At 42.1% G+C, this 23,502-nt stretch overlaps 1 protein-coding gene across 3 annotated transcripts; it reads right to left on the reverse strand.

Moving 5' to 3' along the window:
* Positions 1 to 4,860: 4,860 nt before the first annotated feature.
* On the reverse strand, positions 4,861 to 17,592 carry LOC311589933 (uncharacterized protein). 3 transcript variants are annotated; one of them, XM_084768676.1, is made up of 2 exons: positions 17,517 to 17,592; positions 4,861 to 5,510 (listed from the first exon to the last, which is right to left on the reverse strand). In XM_084768676.1, exon 2 carries the CDS (start codon positions 5,485 to 5,487, stop codon positions 5,062 to 5,064), a length of 426 nt encoding a protein of 141 aa, XP_084624802.1. In that variant the 5' UTR covers positions 5,488 to 5,510; positions 17,517 to 17,592; the 3' UTR covers positions 4,861 to 5,061. The 3 variants fall into 3 exon arrangements, with proteins under 3 accessions (XP_084624802.1, XP_084624800.1, XP_084624801.1); XM_084768674.1 differs by lacking the exon at positions 17,517 to 17,592 and adding an exon at positions 6,456 to 6,593 and having other exon boundaries at positions 4,861 to 5,521; XM_084768675.1 differs by lacking the exon at positions 17,517 to 17,592 and adding an exon at positions 6,456 to 6,585.
* Positions 17,593 to 23,502: the final 5,910 nt, after the last annotated feature.

Below are 23,502 nucleotides of genomic sequence, written 5' to 3' on the forward strand. Positions count from 1 at the left end.
ATATGGGTGGCCCTGCCTCCTGACACCCACATGGTCTTGTGACTGGTGATGACCAGAGATTCCTCACCAGCCTTCCACTCGAGGCCAAGGTATGAGCATCTTCCTTAGAGTGTGACTTAGGCATGAGAGGAGGAAGAGGATTCCCAGATCCTTAACCCTGCCATCATTACAGAAGATCTGCGTTGTGAACCAGCTTTTTCTCTGTCTTCCTTTTTTTCTGCTGGTTCTTACTCTGATATGTGCAAATTGTAGCCCACATTGACGGGGAGGAAAAACAAAATAAAATACCTGAAGTGTCTTGCCTGTCTGCTTCCATCCATGCTGTGCCTATATGGGTAATCTTTAGACATCTGCAGCATTAAAACCTCATATGATTGATCTGCATCAGGACCAAGATATGTTGATGTGCTTCTGAAAATCTACTTAGCCTGTGTCATTTCCCATTTAATCTCTTAAAATGAAATATTAATGAGAATGTGTATGTTTATATATGAGAGTGAATGAAGCTTCAAAACACACATAAAAATGTCTCTCAGAAAAGGAGAATTATGTTACACTGTTTACAACAGACATAAGTGCAAATTGCTAAATATGGGTTGTGAAATGTGCTGTTAAAATGGCAATTGAGAGAGGGTTCATCAGGGAAGAATCCTTCCTGCTCTTGTGGAGGATCAGAGTTTAGTTCCTAAGACACAAGTAGGGCAACTCACAGCCTTATGTAGGCTCCAATTCAGGTAACCTAGCACTTTCTTCTGGACTGCAAAGTTACTATTACACGCACAGAAACAAATGTGTGCATGCATATAGACACGGGTGTAAATGAGAAGAGAGAAGGCTAACTAAATTGTCGAAATATTTTTCTGTAAATGCTGGTGGCTCAGGAATTCCCAGGTATTTTTTTATTCACTTTACATTTGTATTGTATCCCCCTCAAGCCTCTCCTTCCAGTCCTGCCCCCATCCTCTTCTCCTTAGGAAAAGTGAGATCACATCACATACCAACGCACCCCAGCCCATCAAATTGAAAAAGAAAAAAAAAAGATATCCTCTTCCCCTCAGGCCTTACAAGGCAGCCCATCTACGGGAAAGTGATGCAGGAGCAGTCAACAGAGTTCATGTCAGAGACAAGCCCCATTCCAATTGCTAAGGGGACCCTCATGCAGACCCAGCTGCCCATCAGCTGCTTACTTGTCTGGGGCCTAGGTCCAGACCACGCAGGCTCTTCGGCTGGTGGTTCAGAGACTGAGCCATGTCTTGCTAATAACATGATCCGTGTATAGTTGAGCATAGCGAGCACAAATGCACCATGATAAGGAAACAAGGGTATTTACAAATGGGTGGAGAATTGCAAGTGTACAGATCTATACTTCTCTACCTGCTATAATCTATTTTCATCTATCAATCACCTGTCTTCATAAGTGAATAGCATACTCTCTCAAAAATACATCCAGTATTTATGCATGAGCCAAGTTCTAACTCAAGCCTTGTCTCCTAAAGGCCCTTGACTTTTGATTCATTATGCGGCAGCGTCAGACACAATAACAGACCCTAACACTCCCAGTTATAACTGTCATGAAGTCATTACCAAACCCTTGCTCAGGCCTGTGTGTCCCTTAACAGAAGTAAAGGAGGACATCCTTATGACATCTGTGCTACTTCGTGTGAAATAATTCCCACCTGCTCTAAATTTATTTCATCTTAAGTAAATGATGTACTTTCTGGTTTTTTGGTTATGATTTCAGCAAAAATATATGTTATAACCTTACAGGAGTAAAGAGCCTTATGACATCAACCTTCTGTGCTAATTCACGTGAAATAATTCCCACCTGCTCTAAATTTATTTTGTCTTAAGTAAATGATGTACTTTCTGTTTTTCTGGTTATGATTTCAGCAGAAATATATGTTATAACCTTTAGCAGACATGAAAATTTGCTCTGCTTTGTTTGCACTGCTTTGTTTTTCTTTTCATCCATCATGTTTAATGTAGTCATGATGAATTCCTTTACCTTTCTTAGGCTTTGTGTTTTTTCTTTTTTTAAAGATTTATTGCATATACAATGTTCTGCTTGCATGTACACCTGCACACCAGAAGAGGGCACCAGATCTCATTATAGATGGTTGTGAGCCACCATGTGGTTGCTGGGAATTGAACTCAGGACCCCTGGAAGAGCAACCAGTGCTCTTAACTGCTGAGCCATCTCTCCAGTCCAACAGTAGTTGAACACATTCAACATGTAGATACTGGTGATTTCTAAGACTATCACTAGCATCTTCATTGATGTGTGACTGTAAGAACAGATACTTCTAAAGACTTGCATCACCACACAGGAAGCCAATCTCTGAGGCTCATGACCTTGAGAAATATTTCAGTCTCATGACTTTGACTTTATTCTCCAGCTCACTTTGTTTCAAAAGGCTTAGCAACTGGGAGAGGTCAGGAACTGATTCCTGATTTCCTCAATGGCAGCTCTGTCTGGATCACCTTGGAACGTCTAGGATGATGTGGCAGAGATACCAGCTAGTCCACACTCCTGCCTCTGAGGAAGACAACACCCAGGTCCTCAGCTGACCTGCCTGAGCATAGATCTATATGAGTAGCACGCTAGCTGGAGAGAGACTAGAAGCAAGCCTCTGGTGTCAGCTCTGGAGACCCGGGCCTCAACCCAATATCAGTATCAGGACTAACAACCTGTTGACGTTCTGAAGGTTTTAGCTCTCTGGTTTATCTCTTTGATAAAGGCAATCTTTCCATCTCCTAAGATATGAGAAAACACAGAGAACTTTAACCAGAAATAATTCATATAAAAGTTGTTTTTTTTCTGTGTACTTCAAAGACAGAGTCAAAAAATTGCAATGTTCTGAGGCGATATTACTTTAGCTTTCAGTTTTTTAGTTTAAAATAAATGTTTCATACAATATTTTCTGAACAAGTTTTCCTCCTCCTTCCAGATACTCCCCACCTTCTCAGCCTGTCAGTTTTACTTATTCCTTCTCTTTTACTTTAGAAAACACACTAAATAAATAAACACATAAGTAAATAAATCTTGAAGCCAAACCAAAACAAAATGAACCAACAGAATAAAAAAAATTAAAAAACACTAGAAACATGCAAACAGCAAGACATCTATATATATCTACAGTCAAAACCCATAAAAACTCAAAGTCACAAATCATAACCTTTAAGCAAAAGATCATTAATGTAAAAATATCAGAACAAAGTATGGAGAGACTAAATATCTCCAAAATATTATTGATTTCCTTTTTGGCCTTTGCATCTTCTGCTCGGCATGCAGCTTGCCCTTAACTGTGGTTTCTATATCTAGTGAGACTTCATTAAACAAAACTAAGGTTTCCTTTGCTGGAAGTTGCCATCTGGGGATAGGTTCTGAGAGAGCACTGAGGCCTCTTGTCTCTTAGGTTCAAAAAGCGCTGTCCTCAAACTAAATGACAGTGCTAGTGACAGTGTCCTAAACAGAAGGACTGTTACCAGGTACCAGAAAAAAAATATTATTAGGTAAATGGAAGCCCAAATCCCTGCGTTCCTCAGGAGTCTCATAAGGCAAGCTTCTACCTACCAGAAGCCTCACTTGGTCTCTTCAATGGTCTCCTATTTGGTGCAAGGGCATCTAGTCCTGCTCAACCCAAACAGCCCTTAACGTCTCAAACCCACACCCAGCTGGATGCAATAATGAGTCGACCTGATCTCCCACCCGTGTGCTGCTTTCTCCCCTCTCCACCCCTAAGAGAAAGCCTTGTCAGCCTGATCCTCAATGCACCTTCTCTCTACCCATCCAGTGGTCTCACTCAGTGCTTTCACTGAGCCCTGACTTACAGTATCTACTTCAGCTCTCAACACTGGAAATCACTTGGCTTAAAACGCTGGAGACTTGTTCGTGCTGCCACAGTTTCTGAGTTTATATGGGCTTCAGCCGTGTTGACTCTGGAATGGGCTGTTTCTTTTCTATCTTCCATCCCCACTGGCTGTGAATTTTTTCTACTTCCTCTTCTGCAGCGATCCCTGGCCACTGAGAGGAGTGGTTTGACAAAGCTATCCCAATTAGGAACGAGTATGCAAAAGGCTTGCTCTAGGTACACTGTGCAGTTGTGGGTCTCTGTATTAGTTCTCATTAGGAAGTTTCTCTGAAGTAGATTTTTTTAAAAGATAGTGATCTTGGGTATAGCACATAATCCAAGGAAGTCATTAGTAATACAGTAGTATTTAATTTTTTCTTTGTCCATGAACAATGCAGTCCAAGGCACTTGGCCAACCAAACAGTGCCATGCATAGGATCTTTTACATGATGTAGGCTATAAATTGAAGGACATAGTCCTGGGTTACTTTCACAACCCTTGTGTCACTGTTACACCAGAATATTTTACAAGCATTGTAGATTGGAGGTGTTTACCTGTCTCTGTAGCTTGCAAACTAACTTCTTGTAGCATGAATAATACCCATCGCAGTAAATGGTTGCAGTTAGGCCCCAACAAGGCTTCTCCATGTCCTATGAACTATGAAGATATTGTCTTTGGTAATACAGCCTCACCATCAGTTTGTAAAAAGGGAACAGATGTTCTTAGCAATCAGTGGTGTTGTAGGTGGGTTTCCATGGAGACACTTAAGCAAACAACAGAATTTCACATAGCCCATTCCTGTCATTGATAGCTTGAAGTGTCTTCTTGGTGTTTTCTCGCCCCATTATTTGTAACTTAATTCAGATTTCTTGTATGTATGTATGTATGTATGTATGTATGTATGTATGTATGTATGTATGTGCCACTCTCTATATGCAGGAAAAGATGACTAAGGGATCAGGATAAGGATGATGCTGAGAGGGGAACAAAACGAGAGTCTTGTCTGTAGTGCTTGTCAAGGCTGTTTTATTTGTGAAAAAGACAAAGAGGCAGAGTCTTCTGAGTCGACAGCAGAACATTTCTCATAATATTCCATCATCTCAAAGACAGGACAGGGCAGGAAGCAGGGGAGACAGAGCATCACACGTGGATGAGTCTTCTGAGCATGTGTTCCTCCTGCCTGGCTTGTCTGTTGTCTTCCTCAGCCAGGTCAGCAGCAGTCCCCAGACTGCTGGCTACTGCCACAGCAGCCACTGCTGCCACCACTGCTGCCACAGCACCCACTGCTGCCACCACTGCTGCCACAACAGCCACTGCTGCCACCACTGCTGCCACAACAGCCACTGCTGCCACCACTGCTACAGCACCCAGAGCTGTGACGATGGCGACGCAGAGATCTGCGGGGCCTGTGGTGGCTCAGGCAGCAGCCACCACCCCCAGAGCTACAGCATCCCCCAGAGCTGGAGCCGCAGCAGCCCCCAGAACCCAGGCTACAGCAGGAAGACACAGGGGGGCACTTAGGGGGACACTTAGGGGGACACTTAGGAGGGCACTTTGGGGTCTGGCACTTGGGAGGGCACTTGGGGGTGCACTTGGGAGGGGGCTGGCATTGCTGCTGGCTCTGTTGACAGGACATCTTCACCTGTGGCTGTTCTGTGGCTCTTCAGGAGCTGTAAGAGAGACACATACATGTCAGACACATGGCCAGCTAACCCACCCTGAGTACTGTAGAAACACCATCTACAGTCATCTCATTTATAATATACTCATATGGTCCCATCCTGTTCCTCACGTCTTTGGAACATCAGAAACCCATGCACCCGGCATACTGCTACCTGGAATCCAGCGGCACTGCATGAATATCTAGGGACATCTAGAAAGATCTGCTATTCTTAGTCCTCACACACATGCCTCAGAGAAAACTATTTGTAGAACAAAGTACAATCATCATTTGAAGGCGATTTTACTTTAAAATCAGAATTTCATGGAACCCTATACCACACTAAGAGAATATGGTCAGCCCTGACAGAAAAATGTACAAACCCTGTTCAGACCTGCCCTGGGAGCACTAGCCCCTTTTGTGAGGACAGAGTTCAGATGTATCCAAATGATCATCTGCTCAGCTAATGGTGGCAAGGTCACTGCTATGCTGGTGGTGTCCTATAGACCAGAGAAGGATGTGAACAGATCCTGAAAGCAGGACTGTCTTTCCTCCCCAAGGCAAAGTGACCCTTTGCTCTTTCCTGACTCCAGCTCTTCGCTGACAGGGACTGGAAGCGTTTCCTTCAGAATCCAACTCTCCTGTAAAGCCTGTCCACGTGCAGTTCTTTATGCTGGAGTGACCTGGCCTGAGGGATCCCATAGACTGAAGAAACTTTGTTCTTTCCAAGGCCAAAATACCCAACGTTTTCCAGTGTCTTTCAGAACCAAAGTTGTGGGTCCTGTGTGTCAAATCTGCCACTGCCTCACACCTCACACTTCACCATGATTGATGATTTATCAATATGGCTTCAAGGCTGAGGGATCCTTCCCTGTCCTCTGTCCTGCTATAGTCTTCCAACACCTCTGGTAAATAGTCTGCTTTTCCCTCCAGTGCCCACTTACCAGGATGATGGGCAGCACAAGATCCGTGTGTGTCTCAGGGGGTGAGTGGATGGAAGTGTCCTGTCCCTCAATCCTTTTATTCTGAGCCTGGGTTCTGCCCCAGCCAGTGAGACAGTGCCTGGAGATGGGTGGCCCTGCCTCCTGACACTCGCATGGTCTTGTGACTGGTGATGAGCAGTTATACCTCACCAGCCTTCCTCCTTGTAGCCAAGTAACACTGCATCTACCTTAGAGCATGGCTCAGGCATGTGGGGAGGAAGTGGATTCCTGGATCCTTAAGCCTGGCATTCCCACAGAGGACCTGCTTTAGGCCCAACCATTTCTCCTTCTTCCTCCTTTTCTACTGTTTCTTACAGTGATATGTGCACCTTGTAGTCCATCTTGGGCTAATAAGAGGTGCCTTGCACATCTGCTTCCACCCATGCAGATTCCCAGCTGTGCCTATGTGGGTGCACATCAGACATCCACAGCTGTAAACACCACATGATGGCACCAAGATATGTTAAAGTGTGGTTTTCAAAGTCTATTTAGCCTGTGATTTTTCCCACTTAAACTACTACAATAGGATATTACAGGTAATGTGTACTGTACATGAATATATGAAAATGAATGAAATTTCAACATACAGATAAAAATGTCTCACAGAAATGGAGCATCACGTTACACTATCACAGTAAACATATGTGCAAACTGATAATATGAGTTGAGAAATGTGATGTTTTAACACACCTTTGAGATATGCCTCATCAGTGGAGAATACTTATCTTGTAGAGTAGAGGATCTGAGTTTGCTTCTTACCACCTACATGGTTCAATACCCACAAACAACTGTAATTTCAGTTTCAGGGCATCTAAAACCCTCTTCTTAACTCCAAGGATACAATCATACACATAAACAAACATGCTGAATGCTCTGTTGAAGCCAGCACACCTCTTTGATGGTAACTGCGTGCTATTGCTGGCGAGGTCACACGTGGCACATTAGTAAGAACATAATGAGGGAAAGGGTCCACATGGTGTTGAGGGAATGATATTTTTAGGTATATATACATCAGAACAGACCACATGCAATGAGGTGTTGTCAGTCTACTCCTGCATGTGAAGGGAAGAAAAAGGGCAACTGGGCCATATACCCAACTGAAGGAAGGCAGGTTATATTAAAAAGGATCACTCATTAGTAATTGACAAAAATGGGTTTCGGTGGCCATTGGAACACTGTTCTCTCTGTGTCTCTGATTTTACTCCTATTCTATATGTCCATAGGCTGTATATGATATTAAAATTTTAACTTATTTTTCCTTTCAGTATTTAATAGAAATAGTTGTGATTCATTATACAATGATGTAGTTGTAAAAAGCCATGCATTAAGATTATCTTTAATCTAAAAATGCCAGTGAGAAGAGGCAAGGAAACCCCAAAGTACATTGATAAAAATCTCTTCTCCTCAAACGCTGATGGGCTCTCGAATTCCAGAGCCTCGGGTATGACATGAGCCTGGTGTAATTGAACATGGTGATCACAAAGGGTATGACATGAGCCTGGTGTAACTGAACATGGTGATCACAAACATAATACAGTGAAGACATATGGGCATTTACATGGGCAGAGAGTTTCTTTACACAGAGATACATGTCTTTCAATGTCCTGCCACCTATATTTATCTAGCTACCCTCTGTCTCCATGCAGGAATATCATATGCCTTTTAAAAATACATCTAGATTTAAACATACCCAAAGTTCACCTCAAAACATGGCCCCTGAAGCTCCTTGACTTTTCACTTACTACATTTCAGCATCAGACACAGTAAAAGCCCCTTACACTCCCAGGTGTAACCGCCACAACATCCTTGGCTTGTTCAGGGCTGCACGTCCCTTACCAGGAATAAGACACTTAAGATCTGCCTTTTGTGCTGCTTCGTCTAACGCACTTCCTACCCACTCTCCAATTTGTTCTTCTGTGAATGATGTTAGATTTTGTTCATTGAGTATGATTTTCCCTAACATGTATGTTACAATTTTTAGGTGGCTTGATAATAGAACTTAGTTTTTTTTCTTTTAATTCATGATGTTTAATGTAGTCATGATGAATTCCTTAACCCTTCTTAGCCTTTGCTTTTTTTATTTTGTTTTTGTTTTGTTTTGTTTTCCTTATCTTAAGTAGTTGAACGCATTCAACCTGTAGTACTGGTGATGTCTAAGCATCTAACTAGCATCTTCATTGATGTGTGTGCTTGAGAGTAGATACTCCTAAATATTTGGATCACCACAAAGGAAGCTAGCCTCTGAGTCACATGACCTTGAGAATTAGTTCACTGTCTCATGTACTTTGATTTTATTCTTCTGCTCAGGTTGGTTCTAAAGGCTGAGCAACTGGGTGAGGTCATGAACTGATTTCCCCAACGGCATCCCTGTGTGGCTCACCTTGGAGCTTCTAGGATGATGGGGCTGAGATACCAGTTAGTGCACACAGCTGCCTCTTTGCAAGAAGCCTCGGTTGACCTGCCTGAGCATAGTCATGTATGAGTAGCATGCCAGGTGAAGAGGACTAGAATCAGCCTTGACTGTCAGCTCTGGAGACTTAGGCCTCCAAAATGGATGCCATGACTAGTAAACTGTGTGTGTGTGTGTGTGTGTGTGTGTGTGTGTGTGTGTGTGTGTGTATGTATGTATATATGTGTGTATGCATATATATACATATATATATACACACACAAATAGCATAATACTGACTGAACAGTTCAAATTTTTGGAGTATGTTTTAATTATCCAAAAAGAAAAACATACAAACAACAACAGAAGAAAAAACAAGGCCATAAACTTGACAAAGATCAAGGAGGTGTGTGTGTCATGCTTTAGAGGGATAAAGGGAAATAGGAAAATTACATAATTGTATTGTAACTTCAAAATTAAAAGTAAAACCATCCCTGTTACATTATGTGCTAATTTTTGAAAATTAGCCGAAAACTGTATAAGGGTACAATAAGTATACCCAGGAACCAATTTCCACAATGACCACAGGCACAAACATCCTAATTTTAAAAATAACACATAAAGCGTGCATTTTTTTAAGTTGATCTTAATCCTACCAGGAAAGAGTTGATTACACTCAAAATACCTAGGCCACTATTGCGCCAGTGGGCTTATCATGCCTGTCATTATTGTAGCTCACAGGATTCAAAGCTGAATAATATTTTCAAAGAGTTTTTCTCCAACCACCATGAGCTAGCATAGCACCTTTCTGGAATATGAACGGAGCCCAGCAGGTGGTAAATGGCCTCATCAGGACCAACACTCTTTACTATGCTCTGAGACAAAAGTGATTGGTGATTTCAGCAAAGTCTTCTTAACCAGCATCTTTTGGTGCACAACGCAAAGCAATCACAATAGTCATATTCTAGTTGTCTCTGGATGCATCAACCAAACACTTGGGGAATTATTCTGGCCTAGTTGAAGACCAGAATTATGGTATACTGAGCTACTGAGGATCGTTGTCCGCTGGTGGCAGGACAGACAGACAGACACATGTTCACATGTCATTATGAATCATGCATTGTGTTCACTTTCCTACCCACCCTCCCTGTGTGTCTCTCCCACCCCTCCCTGCTCTTCAGCCTCCTTCTCTGTCTTCCACCTTTACCTCTGCCTAAATCTGTCTGAGGAACCATGGTGAGGATCTCACAGGCACCAAGCACACACTGAGTGAATATTTTACAAACTCTTTCTCTAAATTTATATCTCTATAGGTAGGAACATAATTAAACTTAAGATCTGCTCAAGGAGAGGGACACCATGCCTAGTACTGAAGAAATCAGACCTTATCAGAACCAACACTGGCCCCCCAACCCCCATGGACAGTACTTAAGGAGTAGGTTTGAAACTCATAGAAGTGTGGAGACTTATTCATCAGGAGATTGATAAGCCGCTACACGCTTCTCCAAAGACTCAGGAAACATGGCTGAAGAAGTTGTCCAAAAGATTATGAGAGTCAGAGGACACGCAGAGCCAAAGCAAACCATTGTCTTCTGGACACGATATGTCTGGTTCACTCATAAATCTCAGCAGCTGTGGTTGCTACAGGCTGAGCAGATACAGATAGCTGATGGCTTGTGGTGTAAAAGCAATTTTCTGTAAGGGTGTTGGGACTACTAGCTTGTCCTGGCCCCAGAGGACACCACCACAATAGTTTATAGCCAGGACAGGCTGGACTCTCTTGTTTACATAAGAACAAGAAGAGGACTTGAGTTTGGAAGAAGACACAGAAAGGGACCAAGAAAGACTGTGGAGAAATGAGGAGGTGAATTATCAAACTACAGAACATGCATAGGAGAAAAAGATGTATTAATATGTTATATTAAAACATTGAAATGGCACACATTAAAGAAACAGCCCGTGATTACTGTTTGGATTGCATGGATGCTAGGATTCTTGAACAATTACTATACAGCAAATGCAAAAAATGTAGGTATAGGTTAAGGGACAGAGTTGTGATACTTATTTCCTATGGTGCCAAAAATGACTACAGAAAAATGAAACATCATTCGTGAACCAAGCCATGGAGAAACTAGGACTAGAAAGGATGTATCAAACATTGCCTAAATAGGGCAAAAGAAAAACTAACAAGATAAGGGTGAGCATTATTCCCACTCTTCAGATTTTATCTAGAGGCCAAAGAGAGAAAGATATAAAGGGACTTAAAGTCAGCATGTTTGTGCAGGCCTATAATCCCAACACTCTGGGATGCAGGGACAGGTGGGTCTCTGTGAGTTCGAGGCCAGCCTGGTCTATGGAGTCCAGGACACCCAAGCCCACACAGAGAAAGCCTGTCTCAAAAATAACAAACAAACAAACAAAAAGATAAAAGAAGAAAAGGAAAGAGAAAATTACCCCTACTTGAGGACTTACTAGCCTATCTATGAATTATCCTAAAGTGGCCCTAGAAAAATGTCAGATATCATGTTTTACAAAATCAATATCCCAAGTTAGTAGAATTTCTGTAATTGAAGACTGAATATACTATCATAGAACTCAGAAAATACTGCCATTTCATAGTAGCTTTAAAGAAAAGAATGCTATGAAATAAGATCAAGGAGGGAAAAAAGTTCTTAAGGAAACTAAAGATAAGGTATTGAGGAAAACACTAAAAGATGGGGAGATCTCACAGACTAATAGAATTAAAATGTGAAAATAACAATATTATAACAAGTAGTATTCAAATTTAATTCTATCCTGGTCAAAGGCAACACAATAGGAATTTAGCCGAAACAGAAGATACAATGGTAAAATACCTTGAATTTAAGAGATTCCATACCAACAAAGAAATCAAACAAGAAAGCACAATACTGAAAGTAGTACAATAATTAGCTTCAATTTATATTACAACACAAAATTATTATATTAAGTAGCATAAACTGCTGGATACTAGCAGAAAATAGATGTGTACACCCACAGAATAGACTTCAGAACCCAAAGATAAATGTACACAGACACAGCTATGTAATCTTTGACAAAAGTGTCAGTAACACACGTTGAAAAAGAGAGTGCCCTTTCAGTGATTGGTACTGCAAAAGCTGGTACTTATGCAAGGAAAAAAAACTTGACCCATTTCTCTTAATCTGCAGAAAATCAACTCAAAATAGTAATAGTCGAGAGGTAAAACTGAGGACAGCTCAAGGCAATCAAGGAGAAAAGACTTCATGGTATATAAATGGGAAAAGACTTTCTAAAAGCTCTTTGTTCATTTTTTTTTGTATTGGTTTGGTTTGGTTTGGTTTTCTTTTTTAAAATAATTTGTTTAGATTACATCCTATTGTTCTCCCTCTCCTGTTCCTTCCCATCCCCTCATCCCCCTCTGAAGGTTGAGGATAACTTGAAAAGTGCTTTCTTAGCAAATGTAAGAAGCTAGAACGAGACAGCTAACAGAATAAGATAAAAATGTGGATGAGTGTATATTTGATGGGGAATTAGTTCCTACACTACACAAGGAAATAAAAGACTAACATAAAAACCACGCAATTAATAAAAGGAAAAATAAAATTAACAGCGGTACTCAAAAGAGAAATGACCAACAGTGTATGGAAAATATTTGTTTTATTTAAACGTCGGGAACATGGAATAGAAACTGACACTCAGATGGCAGCTCACAGCAATCATCATAGGTACTGCCTATAGACCCAATGGCAATAAATGCTGGGGAGGATGTTGGAGAAGAGGAACCCCAAAACTAAAACTAGAACTCAAGAAATTAAATGCCACCAAACCAAATAACACAATTAAGAAATGGGGCTCAGAACTAAACACAGAATTCTCAACAGAGGAATATAGAATGTCTGAGAAACACTTAAAGAAATGCTCAATGTCCTTAGTCATCAGAGAAATGCAAATCAAAATGACTCTGAGATTCCATCTTACACCCATCAGGATGGCTAAGATCAAAAACTCAAGTGACAGCACATGCTGGCAAGGATGTGGAGAGAGAGGAACACTCCTTCCTTGCTGGTGGGAATGCAAACATGTACAGCCACTTTGGAAAGATACCTGGTGCTTTCTCAGAAACCTGGGAATAGGGCTTCCTCAAGACCCAGCTATTCCACTCCTTGGAATATACCCAGAAGATGCTCCACTACACAGCAAGGACATATGCTCAACCATGTTCATAGCAGCCTTATTCATAATAGCCAGAACATGGAAACAGCCTAAGTGTTCCTCAGTCAAAGAATGGATGAAGAAACTGTGGTACATTTACACTATGGAATACTACTCAGCTATTAAAAACAAGGAAATACCAAAATTTGTGGACAAATGGATGGAACTAGAAATGATCATACTGAGTGAGTTAACACAGAAACAGAAAGACTCACCTGGTATATACTCACTTATAATTGGCCGCTAGCCCGAAAGGCATGTCCCACGAAGGTCATCACTTACCAGGAGATTGAGATAGATGTGAGGACATCGTACTGGGACTCTAGGTGAGCGAAGTATGGGAGAATGGGAAAATAGAAGGACACAGAGGGTCCTAGAAACCTACAAGAAGAACATCATGACGGGCTGATCTGGACCCAGGGGGTCTGCTCAAACTACTGCACCAACCAAGGACAATACATGCAGTAGGCATTGAACCCCTAGTCAGATCTAGCCAATGGACAGGACACCCTCCACAGTTATGTGGAGAGCGGAGACTGACTCTGACATAAACTCTGGTGCCCCACTTCTTTGTGGTGGGGAGGCCTGGGGCAGTCAGAGCAAGGATAAGCAGGCTACCATGAAGAGACATTATAGATAGCCTACAACCATATAGTGTGGGAGGAGGTCAGTCACAGACATAGGGGAGAGGAATAGGGTGAAAGCGGGAGGGAGGGAGGAACGGGAGGATACAAGTGAGGGGATAATAATTAAGACGAAATCTGAATAAATTAATTTTTAAAAATAGAATTATATTAGGATCTAGCTACGCCCTTCCAGCTACACATGAGAAGCCATCAAATCAGCATACCACAGAGACACCTACAGGCTGTTATGTGTTGCAATATGGATAAGAGCCACCATGTAGAGCCAACCTAGAAGTCCATCGTGTGTTGACAATGAAAATGTGCTGTGCGTGTACAAAAGAATTGTGTTCAGTCCTAAAAAAAAAAAATAAGGTATGCAACAAGCAGGATAAGGTATAGACTGATCACATTAGGTTAAAACATTAGACACACAAAGACAACCGTTACACATTTTCTCTCCTCTATGGAATTTAGATAGAAATTCATGTGCACATGCATGAAGATGAAATATGCATTATACTTAACTCAAATTAAAAATTTTATCAGTTCCATGGTGATTTCCATCACATATAATTCAGTATACTAAAATTTTGTTCATTACGTTTTCATTTATATTTTATAGGGAAGCTGTGCTATTTCATAAATTGTTCAAATAGCAAATGGTGAGTTCTCAACAGTTTTCACAGTGTGTACAGTGCTCCTTGTGACATAAAACTCTAAATGTTATTCAATTTACCATTACATCTAATGAATTTTATTGTGCTTAAATTGTTTTTACCAATGTGTTTTATTTGGTATAGGGTCTTTTCCACATACATTTACAAGTGTGTAAATAAACTTGAAGCTGGAGGTTGAGAGCACAAATGAGTACATTTTTAGGGATGACGCCTGTATGGAAATGAAATTAGGAAAATGATAATAAAGTTCCTTTCCTACTAATGAAGAGGGACAGTTAGAAACCTGGAAAAAAACCACAAGATGGAAGACAAATTTGTGCTAGTACTACTACAGTGACTTGTTTTAAAGCAAAACAAAGACTTAGGGAATAGATATATAGAAAAATTTCCAAGCATTTTCCTCTCCACAAATGAGCTCATTTGCCAGGACTTCCACAGGCACAAATAGAAAGGAAGGAAGGAAACCATTGCCAACGATCAGCTGTTGGCTCCCTTCCATGGGGTGGGTCTGGGTTTGGGCCAGGCATTGGTAGGACCATCCCTCAATCTCTAATCTATCTGTTCTGTCTTTATCCCTGCCTGTCTTGTAAGCAGGGTAAGTTGGGGTTCCAAGTTTGTGTGTGTGTGGGTTGCTGTTCCCTTCCCTCCACTAGGAGTCTTGTCCAGTCAGAGGGTGTCCTCCTCAGTCTCCACAGCCCCTGCTGCTAGGAGTCCCTGCCAGAGTCTCCTTCATAGCCTCCCAGAGGACTATTCAGGTTTAGGTCTCCAGCTAATCACAGAGAGCCCATCACCCACAGGGTCTCTTTTCTCCTCAGGCCTTCTGTGCCTCCACCCCGAATCTCCATGGCTCTGGTTGCAGACAGGAGACTATCGATTACCTAGGAGAGGCAGCTCCCAGCAGCAGTTTGAAACATATGCTGAGGCTCACATCCAAACATCAGGCAAAGCATAAGGAGTCTAGTGGAAAAGTGGGGGAGGGGAATAGGATAAAAGGATGAAAGACACAAAAGACAACAGGGGAAGAGGATGAACTCAGCCCTGATGTTACTTGATGAGCTGTGGTGGGTGGCTGTGGCGCACCCTTTTCTAAGGAGTAGGGATGAGGAAAGGGGGCTAGGACTGGAAGGAGAGGAGGGTTGGGGTGCACAGGATGCAAAGTGAATAAACAGTAATGAATGAAAAAAAACATGAGGTGGAAATAGACATGACTGACTGGTGTGCTGACTTCCTTTAATCTGAGTGTGCAATCTTCATCCTCCTAATAGGCATCTAATAGTGAACATTGGTCTTCAACACACTTGACCCTGGGTTTTCCCCAGTTCTTATAATTACTAGGAGTTATTGTCATTTCTCAGTTTTCACATCAACTGTACTGTGAAAAACATGATTTAAGTTTCGCAGATGCAGTGGAGCACTTGGTATGAAGTCCTAGGAAGCACACACATGTCTAAAAGAGGACATGAGGTCTGAGTGCCACTCTCTATGCAGGGAACGATGACTAAGGAATCAGGAGGAGGAGGAGGATGAGAAGGGAACAAAACGAGAGTCTTGTCTGCAGTGCTTGTCAGGGCTTTTTTATTTGTGAGAAATACATAAAGATGCATAGCCTTCTGAGTAGACAGCAGAACATTTTCCATAATATTCCATCATCTCAGAGATAGGGCAGGGGAGACAGAGCATCACACATGAGTCTTCTGAACATGTGTTCCTCCTGCATGGCTTGTCTGCTGTCTTCCTCAGCCAGGTCAACAGCAGTCCCCAGACTGCTGGCTACTGCCACAGCAGCCACTGCTGCCACCACTGCTGCCACAGCAGCCACTGCTGCCACCACTGCTGCAGCACCCAGAGCTGTGACGATGGCGACGCAGAGATCTGCGGGGCCTGTGGTGGCTCAGGCAGCAGCCACCACCCCCAGAACTGCAGCATCCGCCAGAGCTGGAGCCGCAGCAGCCCCCAGAACCCAAGCTACAGCAGGAAGACACAGGGGGGCACTTAGGGGGACACTTAGGGGGACACTTGGGAGGGCACTTTGGGGTCTGACACTTGGGAGGGCATTTGGGGGTGCACTTGGGAGGGGGCTGGCACTGCTGCTGGTCCTGTTGGCAGGACATCTTCACCTGTGTTGGTCAGGAGCTGTGAGAGAGACACACACATGTCAGACACAAGAAACTGTGGCCTCCTGGAACTTCCTGACCCCCAGAAATGTCACTGATTATCATAGAAACACCATCTACAGTCATTTCATTTACATATCTCATATGGTCCCATCCTGTTCCTCATGTCGTTGGAACATCAGAAACCCATGCACCCGGCATACTGCTACCTGGAGTCCAGCAGCACTGCATGATATCTAGGGACATCTAGAAAGATCTGCTATTCTTAGACCTCACACATGGGCCACTGTGTGGATTATTTCACAGAAAAATAATTTTAAAGGAAAAAACTATCAGTACTTGAATGTGATTTTGGTTTAAAATCAGTCTTTCAAAGGCCCTTCTGTCACACTTAGGGCATATGGTCAGCTCCTGACAGAAAAATGTGTAAATCCTCTTCAGACCTGCCCTGGGAGCACTAGCCTCTTCCTGAGTACAGAGGCCAGATGTATCCAAATTATCATCTGTTCAGCTAAGGGTGGCAAGATAATGTCCTACTTGTGCTGTCCTCTTGGTGAGAGAAATCAGTGAGCAGATCTCAGAAGCAGGGATCTCTTTCTTTCCCATGACAAAGTGATAAATAATCTGTTGACCATTCCTAACTATAAGTCTTGATTTGCAGGTAAGAGGGGAAGCATGCTCTCAAAACCCAACACCCTGTGGAGACCTGTCCAGATGCACAGAGGTCTGTGCTTGAGTATCCTGGACTAAGAGGTCCTATACAATGAAGGACCTTTGTTCTATCCAGACATAAAATATACCCAGAGCCTTCCAGTGTCTCTCAGAACCAAGGCTGTGGCTTGTGTCTGCCCAGCTGCCGTTGCCTCACTCCCCACACTTCACCATGTTCTATGATCTAGCCGGATGTCCAAGGCTGAGGGATCCATCTTCTCTGTCTCCTGTCCCGATCTAGTCTACTAACACCTCTGGTAAACAGTCTGCTCTTCCCTCCAGTGCCCACTTACCAGGATGATGGGCAGCACAAGATCCTTGTGTGTCTCAGGCGGTGAGTGGATGGAAGTGTCCTGTCCCTCGGTTCTTATATTCTGCTCGTGGGCTCTGCCCCAGCCAGTGAGACAGTGCCTGGATATGGGTGGCCCTGCCTCCTGACACCCACATGGTCTTGTGACTGGTGATGACCACTTATACTTCAGCAGCCTTCCTCCTTGTAGCCAAGTAACACTGCATCTACCTTAGAGCATGGCTCAGGCATGTGTGGAGGAAGTAGATTCCTGGATCCTTCAGCCTGGCCTTCCCACAGAGGACCTGCTTTAGGCCCAACCATTTCTCCATCCTCCTCCTTTTCTACTGGTTCTTACAGTGATATGTGCAACTTGTGGTCCATCTTGGGCTAATAAGAGGTGTGTTGCATGTCTGCTTGCATCCATGCAGATTCCCAGCTGTGCCTATGTGGGTGCACATCAGACATCCACAAGAGTAAACACCACATGATGGCACCAAGATATGTTAAAGTCTATTTAAAGTTCTGAAAGTCTATTTAGCCTGTGATTTTTTTTCCCATTTAAACTACTACAATAGAATATTACAGGTAATGTGTACTATACATGAATATATGAAAATGAATGAAATTTCAAATCACAGATAAAAATGTCTCACAGAAATGGAACATCATGGAAAGGTCTTTACAACAGACGTATGTGCAAACTGCTAAATATGGAGTGAGACATGGGCTGTTTAAGCACAGCAGTTGAGAGATGGCTCAACGGTGAAGAATGCTTACTTCTCTTGGAGAGGCTCTGAGTTTGCTTCTAAATGGTTCCATTCACAACCAGCAATAACCTCAGCTTCAGGGCATCTAATACCCTCATAATAACTCAAAGTTACAACCACACACACAAACAAACATGCACACTCATATACACACACTGGTGCAAATAGGGGCATAGACACAGACACACGCACAACAACACACAGACAAACAAAGACAACACACACCAACTCAGATAACATATACATACACACACAGAGAAAGAGACTAACACAAACAACACATACAGACACAGAAACTGACACACACACATATACACACACACACACACACACACACAGTCTCACACACATATGAATACACAATTAAAAATAATATTCTTAGATTTGAAAACATTAAGTAAAAGAAGATGGAGAAGTTAATGAATAATATTCATGAAAATGTCACAAGAAAACAAAAAAATTTGCAAATATAATATGCATTGATAATTATAAAGCAGTGGTTGTTACCTGAGTAGATTTCCTTATTTTTGTCTGTTTCTTTGCATCCTCTTCGCAAATATTTTTATATTGGGTATTTTGTGAATTTACCTTTAATTCTATTTTAGGAATATAAACGTAAGTGTTTAATTTTTCAGTATTGCTAAGTAAGCTGTTGACGCCAGCACATCTCTCTCATGGAAACTGTATGCTATTCCTGGTGAGGTCACACATGGCACATTAATAAGAAGAAAATGAGATGAAGGACCCACATGGTAGGAGGGAATGACACTGTTCACCTACAAAAGGCAACCCAGAACAGACCACATGCTGTGAGGTATTGTCAGTCTACTCCTGCATGGGAGGAAACACGGGTGACAGGGCCATGCAGAATATATTAAAAAGAATCATTTACTTGTTAGTAATTGACAAAAATGGGTTTCTGTGGCCACTGGACCACTGTTCGCTCTGGGTCTCTGATTTTACTCCTATTCTACATGTCCATAGGCTGTTTATGAAGTCCAAAATTTGAACTTATTGTTCTTTTCAGGATTTTATAGAAATAGCTGTGATTTATTATGCAAAGATGTGGTTGTAAGGAGTCATGCTTTAAGAGTACCCTTAACCTAAAAATGTCAGTGAGAAGAGGCAAGGAGAACCCAAACTATGTGACAAAATCTCTTCTCCTTAAATGCTGATGGGCTCCGGAATTTTTCGGGACTATTTGGCTCTTAACAGGAATAAAGATTGTCATGACAAAATCCTTTTCTGCGACTTCACCTCCAGCATTTCCCATCTTCTCTGAAGTTTATTCTTAGGGGAATGTTGTTATTTTCTGTTCTTTGGTTATGATTTTTTCTAACATGTATGTTATAACATTTAGGTGCCTGTATAATGCAGCTTAGTTCTGCCTTTCTTTTCCTTTTAATACATGATGTTTAATGCAGTCATGATGGATTCCTCAACTTTTCTGAAGGTTTATGTTTTTCTTAACGTCACTAGTTGAACACATTCATCCTGTAGATTCTGGTGATGTCTAAGCCTCTAACTAGCATCTTCATAGATGTGGAAGCTTAGGAAGAGATACTCCTAAAGACTTGGGTCACCACAAAGGAACCTAACCACTGAGGCACATGACATTGGGAAACACTTCACTGTCTCATTTGGTGTGACTTTATTTCCCTACTCAGGTTGTTCCAAAAGGCTGAGCAACAGGGAGAGGCCAGACTGATTCCTGAATTCCCCAACGGAGTTGTGCATGGCTCACCTTGGCACTTGTAGTATGATGTGGCTGAGATGCCAGCTAGTCCACACTTCTGCCTCTGAGGGAGACAACACCCAGGTCCTCAGCTGGCCTCCTGCCTGAGCATAGGTCTGTGTGAGTAGCACGCTAGCTGGAAGGAGACTAGAAGCAAGCCTTGAGTGTCAGCTCTGGAGACCTAGGCCTCAAGCCAATATGGGTTACATAACTAGTTAACTGTTGACCTTCTGAGATTGGGGTGTCAGGTGTTTCTATACAGGCATTTTCCCCATCTCCTGCAATGTGAGAGAACACAGTGAACTCTAAGCAGAAATAATTCAAGCCAGAAATTTGCTTTTCTATGTACTTCATAGGCAGAATCAAAAACATGCAAAGTTGCTTTTGAATAAACTCATTTTAGCTTTCAGTTTTTTAGTTGAAAATAAATGTTTTCTTACAATCTATTCTGAACAACTTTTTGTCTCCTTCCACATATTGCTCCACTTCCTCACCTTTTGAACACTATATATTCCTTCTCTTTTACCTCAGAAAATGAGCAAAGTAAATAAATATGTAAATAAATAATAAGTAAAACATCAACACAAAATTAATAAACAGAATAAAAAACAAAAGAAAATCCCCAGGAAACCAAACACACACACACACACACACACAAACATAAAAACTCAGAATCACAGACCTAGTTTAAACAAAAATTAAGTAAACTAAAAAATATATTTAAACACAATGAAACTAAATGTCTCCAAAAATGTCACTGAGTTCTTTTTGTCCCTTTCATTTACTGCTTGGCATACAGCTTGCCCTTAAGTGTGATTTTTTTATATTAAGTGCTAATTCATTAGAGAAAACTAATTTTTCCTTGGCTAATTGATGACATTAGGAGATAGATTCTGTGAGAGGACAGGGGACTCCAGACTCTGAGGTTCAAAGCGTTCATCACCACCCGTCAAATGGCAGTGCTAGTGACAATATCTTAAACAGAAGGACATTAACCAGGTAACAGAAAAAAAATGATATTAGGTAAACTGAAGCCTAAATTCTGCATTCCTCAGCAATTTCATAAGGCAGATTTCCATTGACCCCAAACCTCACTTTATCTGCTTTAAAGGTCTCATACTTCAGTCCAGGGCATCTGGACACAGCGTCATAAATCCTGAGGGAGACAGAGCTCCAAGAAGACATGTCGAACTATCAATGACAGAAATGGGTTACATATAACTTAGTTCTTTGCTTAAGTGTTTCCATGGAAAGCCACAAAGAACTCAAGTGTTTGCTAAGACCATCTGTTCTTTTTTACAAACTGATGGTAAGGCTGTATTACCTAAGACAATACCTCCATGTTTCACTGAACCCGGGAAACCTTGCTGGTGCCTGAGTGGAATCTTTCCCCCTATGGCTATTACTCATGGTAGTGGAAGTGATCTGCAGGCTAAAGAGGAGAATGGTAAACGCCTGTCAGGAACATTCCTTCCCATCTACAGTGTGATCTGCTTGTGAAATGCCCTGGTGGAACAGTGGCATATGCTCTGAGGAAATAACCCAGGGTTATCTGATGAGAGTCAAGGATGACAACATGGGATTGGTCCCATGCTTGATACTGCTTGGCTGGCTAAGAGCCAGAGATTAGAGTATTCATGGATAGAGGGAAATATCAAATACTACTGTATTACTAATGCAACATTGCAACTAGATGGCTCCTTTGGTCAATATGCTATAGCCATAAATGATTGTTTTCCTTAGAGAAACATCTTCTGGCAAGGGATAGGAACTGATACAGAGACCGACATTGGGACAGTGTACTGAGAGCCAGAGACTTTTGAATACTCAGGCCTAAGTGAGAGAGTTTCACCCAATCCCTCCTCTCATGGGTCAGGGAGCTCTGCAGAAGAGGAGGAAGAAAGAATGTAAAAGGCAGTGGGGATGGGAGATGAAAAAGAAACCATCTATTCCAGAGTCCACATGACTGAAACACACATGAACTCACAGACACTGTGGCTGCATGAAAAAGGTCTCTGGAGGTTCAAGCCAAATGTTTTTCAGTGGTGAGATGTGCAGTAGATACTGTCAGCGAGGAAGCAGTGAGATCACTGAATGAGACCACTCCATGGGCAGAAAGAGGTTTATTAAGGATCAAACTGCCAAGGCTTTCTCTCCAGGCAGATGGGGGAGAAAGCAGCTAACTGGCCGATGACCATGGACACTCAGCAGGGTTGGGGTTCTGAGATGACATAGGGTGTTATGTGCCCATAAATATGTACATATGAAGCTTCTACTCAAAGGAGTTCCCACATGCCCCCTCAAATAGACCTCATGTTCACTGCCCCCCGTATTCTCTCCCATAAACTCTCATTGCTCATAGACTGAGAGAATTAATATTGAAAAATGGTAGGCCTTGATTTTTCTTTACAAACCTACTTAATTTTGGATTCTTTAATGCCTATTCCCCCTTCTGCCCTACGTCCCCTACATCAGAGAGAAGAGGTTAATGTGCAGAGGAGAAGCAGCCCTTTTTAGACTCACTTCCTTGGAGCAATTCCTCTCCTCATTGTCAGGATTCCAGAAGACCTGTGAAACAGCAAACCAGACATTCAGCAGAAGGGACCACTACCACAGCAGCTGGAAACCTGGAGCATCAAAGTGTTTTCTCTGCACCTTTTCTTTCTTCTGCATCTCAAAGCAGAGCCATGAGCAGCCAAATGATGCAAAGCAATGCGAAATGCCATGAGCCAAGCCTCTGGTTTCAGTCTCTTAATTTATCTTGTCTCAGAGTCCAACCTGGGATGTTAATCAGCTGGCACAGACCACGCCCCCGCGAGAGCCAGTTCCTCTTCTAGCAGACAAACACCCTGTGTCCTCTCTCAAGCCTGCCTCACATCTCACACTTGGGATCAAAACGAAAGCATTGCTACAAAAAAGAGATCACTACAGAAAATGCCCATTCCAACAAAAGCTATTTACTAACTCAGTGCAACCTCAGTCAGAGTCCCTCTCTCATTTACACAGAAATGGAATATTTTAAAGTATCCTAGAATTCGCAGAGACTCACAGAAGATCCCATGTAGCCACAACAATCCTGAGCAAAAAGGACCTGACTGGGTGGCCGTTCCATATCTTCATCTATATTACAGAGTCATAGTAATCAAAATATTGTAGTGGCACAAAAACATGAACGGAGAACAATGGAACAAGATAAAAACAAAAAAAAAATGGGTACACTTAACTTCATCAATTTACCATATGACAAAGGAGCTAAAGACATAACCTGGAAGAAAAAATGGTGCTGGGAAAACAGGATGTCCTGTGCAGAAAAAGAAAACGAGACCTATATGTTTCACCTTGCAGAAGAAAAATGAATTCTAAATCAGAGACTGAAATGTGAAACATGAAACCCTGAAAATGACAGAAAAAAATGTAGTACTTTGTATGATATAGGTGTAGAAAGGTCATATTGAAAAGAAGACCATTAGCACAAGAATCAAGGC

This window comes from Acomys minous, assembly GCF_964271855.1.
Source record: "Acomys minous genome assembly, chromosome: 19".
Taxonomy (NCBI): domain Eukaryota; kingdom Metazoa; phylum Chordata; class Mammalia; order Rodentia; family Muridae; genus Acomys; species Acomys minous.